Raw genomic sequence first — 9,870 nt, 5'->3', positions numbered from 1 at the left:
TATTTGCAAGCAACACCTCCGAAAAGGTCCTAATATCCAAAATATACAAAGAACTCATATGATTCAATAACAACAAAAAAACAAATGATCCAATCAAAAAATGGACAGAGGACCTGAACAGACACTTCTCCCTAGAGGACATACAAATGGCCAACAAATATATGAAAAGATGCTCAACATTGCTAGCTGTTAGGAAAATGCAAATCAAAACCACAATGAGATACCATCTCACACCTGTTAGAATGGCTATCATCAACAGGACAAGTAATAGTAACAGATGGAGAGGATGTGGAGAAACAGGAACCCTCATACACTGCTGGTGGGACTGCAAATTGGTACAGCCACTGTGGAAAACAGTATGGAGTTTCCTCAAAAAACTAAGAATTGACGTACCATATGATTCAGCAATTCCTCTACTGAGTGTTTACCCCAAAGACTTGAAAACTCATATTCAAAAAGATACTTGCACACCAATGTTCATAACAGCATTATTCACAGTGTCCAGGACATGGAAGCAACCGAAGTGCCCTATGATAGATGATTGGCTAAAGAAATAGTGGTACATATAAACAATGGAATATTACTCAGCCACAAGAAGAGATGAAATACTGCCACTTACAACAATGTGGATGGACCTTAAGATAATCATACTAAGCAAAATTAGCCAGACAGAAAAGGTTGAAAATCACATGATAACACATAGGTGGGATATAAACCTAAAAGCAACAAATGAACAGTACAAACAGAGACTCATGGACATGGACAATAGGCTAGTGGTTACCAGAAAGGAGGGCAGAAGAGGAAGGGGGAAAATAAAAAATGAAATGTTAAAAAATAATTATGTATATATAGTCTGAAAAAATAAATGAACTGGCATTTAAATAAACAAAGACAGATAGATAGATAGATAGATAGATAGATAGATAGATAGATAGATAGATAGATAGATAACAGAAGCCAGGAAGTAACTTTGTACAACATGTCATAATTTGTTTGTCATTCTGTCTTTACCCACTATTCTTTCACCTCTTTTAGCAGGCAGTTTCTCCCCTGCTTTCTTGTGACCAGGCCTTGAATGACAACATAATTTATGTCTAGATTAGCAGAGCAGTGTTTCCCCTTTAAAAGGTGATCGATTGGTCAGCTTTCCAAAGATGCCCAGCACCTACAGGGAAGAAAGTCCATGTCACAAGAACAAGAAGTATACATAGGGGCAATCCTAGCCATTTTCCTCCCCCTGCTCTGCTGAGGAAAATTCTGACAATGCCCCTCACAGCTTCTCTCCTCTTCCCACCTGGATCCTAGTTCAGGTTGACCCAGCAAGAATGGGAGAATAGGAACAGTGAGATTTTTATCAGATAGGGCCTGGGCTTCCTGAGGATTTCAAAAGGAGGAGAAAAAGAGGGGAAAAAATAACTCTCTTAGGTAGGGATTTTCAAAGAAGGTAGCTGGAAAGTTGAGAGCTAAATTGGACAGTAAGTCTTCTGGAATAAGAGAAATGGAGGTGTAGGAATTTCTAAGAAGCAGAGCTGAGGGTTATAAATTAGATCTCTTAATATTCTTTAGTAGAGGCTGGCAAAAATTTAAATGACTTGTGAATATTTTGGGGTGGTTGGACTGTGTTCATGTGAGGCAACCTTGTCCTAAGGGTTTGAGGGGCATGAGTCATATTAGAGTTATATTAACAAACTTTAGCTTGGGAGCAAAGCTGACTGCTAGGTCCCTTTAACACTCACTGTATGGCAACGAAGCAGCTTCAGTTTCTGAACTGGACCCAGTGGAGGTAAATTGATTCCTTTCCTCTGAAAGCTAGCTTGACTGCGGCCACTAATTCTTCTCAAGCAAGAATGTAAGGGCTTGAAAACTGGCTTTAAGACACTTCCGTGTAGAACACCTGAAAATGGACAAAGAAAACAGTGATGTTTCATCCAAAACCGCTGATGTGAATGTAAGTATGGTGCAGTGAGGTGCGGGGAGTCTTCTCTGTTACTTGAATGCCACTTGTTGACCGTGTTAGTAAAATGAGATCATGTTACTTTATAAAAATAAAGGCAATGTAACAGGATACTTTATCTTCCTACGTTACTTAATGGATTTTACAAATGTGTCTCATTTTAAAGTGCTGTACTTGGCAATTGATTTGCAGCTGTTTTTCTAAAACTCCAGGGAAATTGTACTGATCTCTACACAAATTCCATTTTAAAATTTAATCTGTGCTAATCGAGACTGCCTATAATGTGTTCCTGCACTTAAAGAGTCAACCTTGGCCTTGTCAGTTCTACATGTGCTAGCATTTCTCTCTCTCTCTCTCTCTCTCTCTCTCTCTCTCTCTCTCTCTCTCTTTCTCTCTCTCTACTTCTTTGGGGGAATATTTGAAAGCTTGACACCGTAGTCAACTCATCCTATCATAAAATGTTTTTCTTTGTACAAACATCATCCTTTCTACTGCAGGACATCACATGAAATGAGGTCTGGTCTCGTTCAATTTCACCAAGAGGGATATAAGCTATATTTCACTCCAGCAGTTGACAAGGGTGTTTGGCAAAAAAGAATGAGGGAGCCATGAATAATTCAGAATGTACTTGGCCACATGCTATCCCATTAATTGGTAGAATTAAAAACTGGAAGGCATGTACTTTGAAGGGAAGAGTGAGGGAGAGTGAGAGAGAATGAAAGCGCCCTTAGGAGAGCCCCAAAGAGAGATGATTTCTTTAGAATTGGTGTTCTAGATCATTGCCTTTAAAAGAATGTGTGGTTAAAAGTCATTTCATCATTGGAGTTTAGTTACCCTGACATGTATAAATCTCTCCTTCAAAGAAGCTAAACTCTCCAATAAATTATTAAAGAATTCACAGGATCAAATGGCAGTGGGCAGAGGAAAAAAAAAAGAGAAGGGGAAACAGTTAAATAATGTAATTTTTTCCTCTTGCATTTAACACTTTGCACATCAATTTGCTAAAACCAATAATTTTCTAATCTAAGATCTCTATTTCATTCTCTATTTTTAAATCATTCTTTCATCTGTGATTGAGAAACTGAGTCACTGATCAGTTCAGCAGCTGGCTTAACTGCACACACGTGAGGCAATGGTGAAACAAGCACTTCGATCCTCATCCTATAGCCCTACGCAAACCACATCATCCTTCACTCTTCCTACCACCTAGTCATGAAGACATAATTAAGAAATCAATTCATTTCTCTGAGGAACTCACTTATATTCTTATTTTCAATCCTGTCTCAATCTAGCAAAAATTGGTTGTGAGAGAAAAACTCTATGAAACAAACATTTTAAAAACACACACGTCTCCTCGCTGTCTATACATGAATTGACCCAAATAGAATCCTAACTCCCTGATCTTCAGGTCTTCTAGTCTATACTCTGTGAAATTCAAGTCTACCCTCTACAGCAGGGGTCCCCAACCCCCAGGCCAAGGACTGGTATCAGTCTGTGGCCTGGAGCCTTACAGCAGGAGGTGAGCAGGCAGGTGAGGGAGGGAAGCTTCATCTGTATTTGCAGCCCCTCCCCAGAGCTAGCATCACTGCCTCAGCTCCACCTCAGATCAACGGGCATTAAATTCTCATGAGAGCACCTGCCAAAAAGTTTGGGGACCACTGCTCTACATCATCTATTTAGAAGAATAGGGGAGGTGAGGAGAGGACTTGGGAACCATTTCACTAGAGTTCATGTAATGTCTGTGTTTTCTGATTTTAATTGTGTGATTTCAATGCAAATCAATTTGTTATGCTTATATGAATAATTTGACTGACATACTTAGGCCTTTTAGCATCAAGATTCTTTTTACTGAGTGGTTCCATTTAAGCTCTACACTACTTCTTATCGATAATACATTTCTTTTTTTTTTTTTTTTTTTCAAGATATCCAATATCTCAGTTCAGGTGGTCAGTGCCCCAGGGAAGCTTCCAGGGAGACCAGGGAGACGACCACCCCGAAAACCCATCAGCAGAGCCAGACCCAAGAAACAATTGAAGAAGAAAGCTCCATTTTGGAATGTCCAAAATAAAATCATTCTCTTCACGGTATTTTTATTCATCCTAGCGGTCATAGCCTGGACACTTCTGTGGCTCTACATCAGTAAGTTAAAACCTGTATTCCTTTGGGATTAGGGCTTGCCCTGTGAACTCAGAAGGAGAAATGCAGGCCCAGTCTGCCCCTGGGCGTTTCTGAGAGAATTTTCCTATTTTCCAGATTAATAGCCCTTTCCGAAACTGTTGAGGTTTTAAGGAGGAAGAAACCAGAATTGTCTTCCCCATTTCTTCTTTCCTTATCACTGCTTTCTTTCCATAGAAGAGCAAGAGGAGCAGAGATGGGGGATAAGATGAGAAAAGCTGAGGAGGATATGCAGGAGCAAATTTGACGAGTTCAGAAGTGTAATCCATTTTTAGCTTTAAAAAATGAATAGAATGCTACACTGTTTCATTTCCTCCTTCCACCCACTGCCTGTTTCCAGGCAACCTTATATTCCAGCTCCCTGAGCTTCATTTTACTCATGTGCCTTTCTCTCCTCTGTTTTTATGTTTTTGTCAATCTGATTGATCCTTTTGAGTAGGAATCATAACTAAGTTCTTCCTTAGAAAGTACTAACCCGTGCAGATCGGCAACTATAGCATTTGTTGACTTATGCTAGACTACCCACTCTATATATCTTTATATATTTGATATAAGATACGTGTTCTCTCAAAGGTGTTAAAATTTGGTTGGAAAACAAGATTTACAGGCAAAGAATTAATGAATATTGTCTCGGACAGTTCGGGTCACTTACATACATATGAATTCATCACCTATAATTTGTGTGGCACAACGTAAGACATGAGGGATACTAAGATGCATCTCCTACTTTCAAAAAGCTCACAGATGCCTTTTCCACTTTCAAAAATCTCACAGTTTAATGACGGAGAGGGAGAAAAGGGTGATGTCTTTGTTCGTTTAAGCAATTACTTTGCAATCACAGAAGAGAAGCATCCAGCCTGCCTAGGAATGAAGTCCACAGTGGGCTTCGAAACTGTTTCCTGAAAATTCATTTGGCACATCTTGAAGTGCCAGCTGGGCCCTGTGATAGCCATGGGGACAGAGTGGTAGACAAGGAAGAATCTCTGTCCTTAAAGATGAGTGGGAGATATTGAGTCAATAGGCAATTAAAGTATACAAGAGACATACAACTGCAACCCAAAACAAAACAACTTAGTTCTCATCAGTTCTCTGCCAGCCCTCAACTGATACATTGCCATTGTCCTGGAGTTTTTGTTATCCAAAAAGCTTTGGAGTATCATTGTGCAGAAGTAGTTTTGTGTCTATGTAAAAACCAGAGAAGGGCGTTTCAGGAGAATAGACCAGTATGAGCAGATGGAAACCTGTACGGACAAGTGAGAATTGTTCAACAAACAAAACAAGTTAATTTTAATAAATGATATTTGGGCATGGAGGGAATCTTGAGAAATGAGATGGACAGCTCATCAGGGAGACCGCTCCCATGGTCCTCACTGGGCAGAGTATTTGGGTAGAAGTGACTTGACACTGGGCTGAGAGTCCTCATCAGAATGATGAATTCTCCCGCACTGCTGTGTGTTGAGGACCCAGTGCAGCACCCTGAGCATCAGCCATGCAAGTCAGAGAGAGGAAAAGCACCCAGGGACTCAGTGAAGGTCTGCTGGGGGAACACCCTTCTTTTCCCACTATGCTCTCTTCACCTCAGAGCTTGACGGTATACATTGTTTACCTCCCTGCCTTCTAGAGACCCAAGATCCATAAAAATTGTGTATGCTTTTTTGGCCCCTTCTTGACTTGTTCTTAAATCCTTATCAGAAGCTGATAAAATAGAGTATTCTAAGGGATATGGTATGCACCAGTGATGGAAAAGATTTTATTAACTACATTTAGTTCTTCACAGGCCGTGAACCAGTAAAATACTTACTTGCCTAAAATGAAGTCGTTTTAGGAGGCTGATACTGAGATAGATCAGACACTACCTCATTACCACACATGTAGGAAAGTCCTCTACCTGCCTTTTCTCCTGTCTTTCAGGTAAGACAGAAAGCAGAGACGCTTTTTACTTTGTTGGGATGTTTCGCATCACCAACATTGAGTTTCTTCCTGAACACCAGCAGAAGGAGTCCAGGGAATTCCTGTCAGTGGCACGAACTGTGCAGCAAGTGGTGAGGTGACGGGGGAGGGGTGAGAGGCTGGGCAGGGCAGGATCGGGGCGAGGGGACTGGGTTGGAACAGTCACAAGTGTCGTACTGTGCAGGGAGGGCAGAGGAAGTAGTCAGAGTGAGACTTGGAATTTAGCTTATTGTGGCTGTAAGGAAGAACTGCTTGTTTGATAGAATTGCTTGTTTATTTGTTTTTTTCTGCTGAAAGTTAAAAGAAATGACTCTCAACTGTAAAATAAGGGAATTTAATCAGGTGATCTTTTAAAATGCCTTTCAGTACTGACATTACATTTATTTCAACCTCAATACACTGGTATCTATTCACATTAAAAAAAAAAAAAAAAACTTTCTCATTAAAGAACTAGTACATATTTATTAGAAAAAATTAAAGTATAAAAATGTAGAAAAAAGTATAAAATAAGTAAATAAAAGTATAAAGTATAAATTTAAAAGTATAAATAGCATATAAAGCAAAAATTAAAGTGTAAAACTTATTAAAGCATAAAAAGAACATTAAAATCTTCTTTAACATCAAAGCCCAAGATAGAGTCTTCTTTTATTCTGTACCATGTAGACATAGGGGGTAATTCAATAATAAAGTATTAGTAGATATTCAGTTTTAACTCAACATTAAGTTGCATATTTCTATGCAAGTATTCTTTTAAAAAACATGTTTTAATAACTACAAAATTAGCAAATCCATTTTTATTGGATATTTAGTTGTTTCCAGTTTTTGCTATTATCAGTCATGCTACAATAAAACTTGTGTGTATCTCTGATTACTTCCTAACTTGATTTCCTAAAATTATAACTGACCAAATAAAAAAACTATCTATTCATGGTGCTTGGTACATATACAAACTAGAAAGTTTCCTACCATTTGTATCCACACATTAACGAGAGTGTGGACTGCACAGTACTAACTGTTGCAGTGACGGGCACATTGCTGTGCAGAGTGAGAAAGGACTGTGAGAGAGAGCAAGCAAAGACAAGACTGGGCATAGTGGCTCTTGTTTATTAATGACTTTCTATATATTGGGTATGTTGCTAAAAGCTTTATCTTTAATATATATCAATTATTCTTTAAATTATCCCAGAGATAGGCATTTTGATCACCACTATTTTTATTTTTATTTTTTTAAAGAAAGGAAAACGGGGGTAAGAGTGGAGGAGTGGGGGAGTGGGGAGAAAAACACCATGGAAGTCAATCATGTGCAGGTAACGTATTCCGTGCTACATAGTGAATTTAAACTCCACAGCTCATATGTTTTTTCCACTATGCTATCTATATACGCTGTATTATTTCTAAGGTTGGTTGGTTCGTTTTCCTCTTGGGCAATTAGGTGGGTGATTTTGCTATTGTGTAGGAAGAGAAACACGGGAAGAGAAAAAGACTTGATAGATGAGTCCGTTTGGTTTTAGAAATGTTAAGTAAGGCAGAGAGGGTAAGTTGATGGAAATAACTCTCCATCGAGAGCCTATTATGGAATTTTAAAAGGGTTGTTTGTTTCCCTAGAGACTTGATAAGGTGAATGGCAGACTGGCTGTGGGAGCCACCCGCCCCCTAGTGGCTAATACAGAAATGTATTCTTATTGCTACAGGAAGTAAAAATTTATTTGAATTCAAGAAATAATATCTGGGTTTGGAGTTAGAGGCCTTTGGTTTGAGCTTTGTTTTTCTCCTTGCTAGCTAATCAGAGCTTGGGCCTAGAACATGCTAGGCACCGTGAAAGGAAGCCAAGTTTGAAAGACTTCAGACATTTGGGTTCTTTTTCAGGTGAATCTGGTTTATACAACATCTGCCTTCTCCAAATTTTACAAGCAATCTGTCGTTGCAGATGTCAGGTAATGTATGTTCTTAGCTTTGACGTTTCTATGTTTACTGCTGTAAATTCTTTTCAAAGCCATGGAAGCACCAAGATATCACCATTCACAAGTAACGTTTTAGAGGTTGTTGTGGATTAATGCCCTTTTAGCACAAGAGTGACCCACCTCTTTGCTATGCCGTCATACCGAGTTTTTCTCTACACTATCAGAGCCTGCCCTCTCCTCATGGCTGGGATCCCATATCCCTATATTAATGCTGTGGGGCAAAATAGCCATAAACATGGCAACTATATTGGATGGAGGCAAAGATAAAACATAGACCAGTATTTCCTAGAATATGTTCAGTAAAAAACTGGTCAGTAGAGATCTTCTGAGACAAAAAGGATCCTGTGGTCAAATAATTTTTAGGAATAACTGTGCGCAGGATACTGAATCTCACTTTGCCCTCATCCCCAATACATCTGCAGAGATTCACAATCCACTTTGGCATGTTAAAGGCACTGAGAAGTTCTGGAATAAAGCAATTTGTTTACTTTCCTTTGCCTTTATTTCCCGAGTTTTTTTGCTGTAGAATATTACCTTATATTCTTTTTCATAAAACATATATTTGTGCTGTTAGGAACTCTTGCTCCTGGGTCACTAAAAACCAAACTGGGCTTGCTTCCTGGACTTACTGCTTACTAGTTGTATGATTTTGAGTTGTAGTTGGCCTTAATTTTCTTATCTGTAAAAATGTAATAATAATAGGATCTTCTTCATAAGGTTAAATAGGATAAAGCAAATTTAGCACTGTGTATGGACATTGTGAGTTATCAAAAATTATAACTTGTTATTTATAATAGAAGTGAATACTGACTGATATTCATAGAAATAGTATAGTCTCCATGGAGATGAAATTATGCACTAATTGTTCCAGATTTGAACCCAACACAAGAAATCACACACCATGATACTTTCTCTTTTCAATCCCCACATAGAAGTCAATGTCTTCCTAAAGAAGGAAGTTATGTTCAGTTGGACGATATGCTAGCTGACCTTACCTTGAATTTATCAGTTGGGTCACTGGCTTCCTATAAAAGTCTACTTCCTAAGAGGTATCCCTGAACAACTTTTTCTTTTCACTATAGCAGTAACAACAAAGGTGGCCTCCTTGTCCACTTTTGGATTGTGTTTGTCATGCCACATGCCAAGGGTCACATCTTCTGTGAGGATTGTGTGGCCGCCATCTTGAAGGACTCCATCCAGACGAGCATCATAAACCGGACCTCTGTGGGGAGCTTGCAGGGTCTGGCTGTGGACATGGACTCTGTAGTACTAAATGGTGATTGTTGGGTAATTTTCCTTTAAGCATTCCTTCCTGCAGCACTCCTGACACTGTCATTATTGCAGTCATTATTGTAATGAAGTGTGCTCTTTGGCAATTTCAGTGGAACAGGATTAGTTGAAGACATTGGAGCTATGTGAATAAAGGAAGTCATTAAATGTTACATACAGCAATTGGACAATAAAACTAGGGCCAAAATATATGTGAAATTGAGTTTATTAAAGTGTACCCCTTCCTATATTTAATCTGGCTTATTCAAACTAAAGTGCCAAGGAACAAAGTCCTGGATAAGGAAAAATTTTGCTGAGCTTTATCTTGTCTCTTCCCTCATCCAGACAGAACTGAACTTAGGTTATGTAGTGTTGTCCAGTGCTCCAAAATGACCCGCCCCATAGCCTGTCGAAATGCAAATTGCATCAATTTGTTTTGACAGTAAAGTGGTTTAATTATTGTGTAACCCAAAATATATGCAGCTTGCTCTTTTGATTTAAATTATATGTATGCTGGGCATATAGTAGGTGGCTGATAAGTATTTTTTAAATGCATGAAAA

The 9,870-nt window shown here is 38.8% G+C and overlaps 1 protein-coding gene across 1 annotated transcript in view; it reads left to right on the top strand.

Annotated features, from left to right (window-relative positions):
• The first annotated feature begins 1,821 nt into the window (after nt 1-1,821).
• The window catches only part of TMPRSS7 (transmembrane serine protease 7), a 32,234-nt gene continuing 24,185 nt past the window's right edge, over nt 1,822-9,870 (top strand). The window contains exons 1-5 of the mRNA XM_036219876.1: nt 1,822-1,948; nt 3,877-4,093; nt 6,041-6,171; nt 7,946-8,013; nt 9,123-9,316. Of these exons, the coding sequence (XP_036075769.1) occupies nt 1,901-1,948; nt 3,877-4,093; nt 6,041-6,171; nt 7,946-8,013; nt 9,123-9,316 (658 nt within the window). The 5' untranslated portion in view covers nt 1,822-1,900. The remainder of the gene's footprint in view (nt 1,949-3,876; nt 4,094-6,040; nt 6,172-7,945; nt 8,014-9,122; nt 9,317-9,870) is intronic.

This window comes from Rousettus aegyptiacus, unplaced genomic scaffold (genome assembly GCF_014176215.1).
Source record: "Rousettus aegyptiacus isolate mRouAeg1 unplaced genomic scaffold, mRouAeg1.p scaffold_m13_p_4, whole genome shotgun sequence".
Classification (NCBI taxonomy): domain Eukaryota; kingdom Metazoa; phylum Chordata; class Mammalia; order Chiroptera; family Pteropodidae; genus Rousettus; species Rousettus aegyptiacus.
Note: the sequence above shows the minus strand (reverse complement) of the source record. Positions and strands in the feature narration are given on the sequence as shown.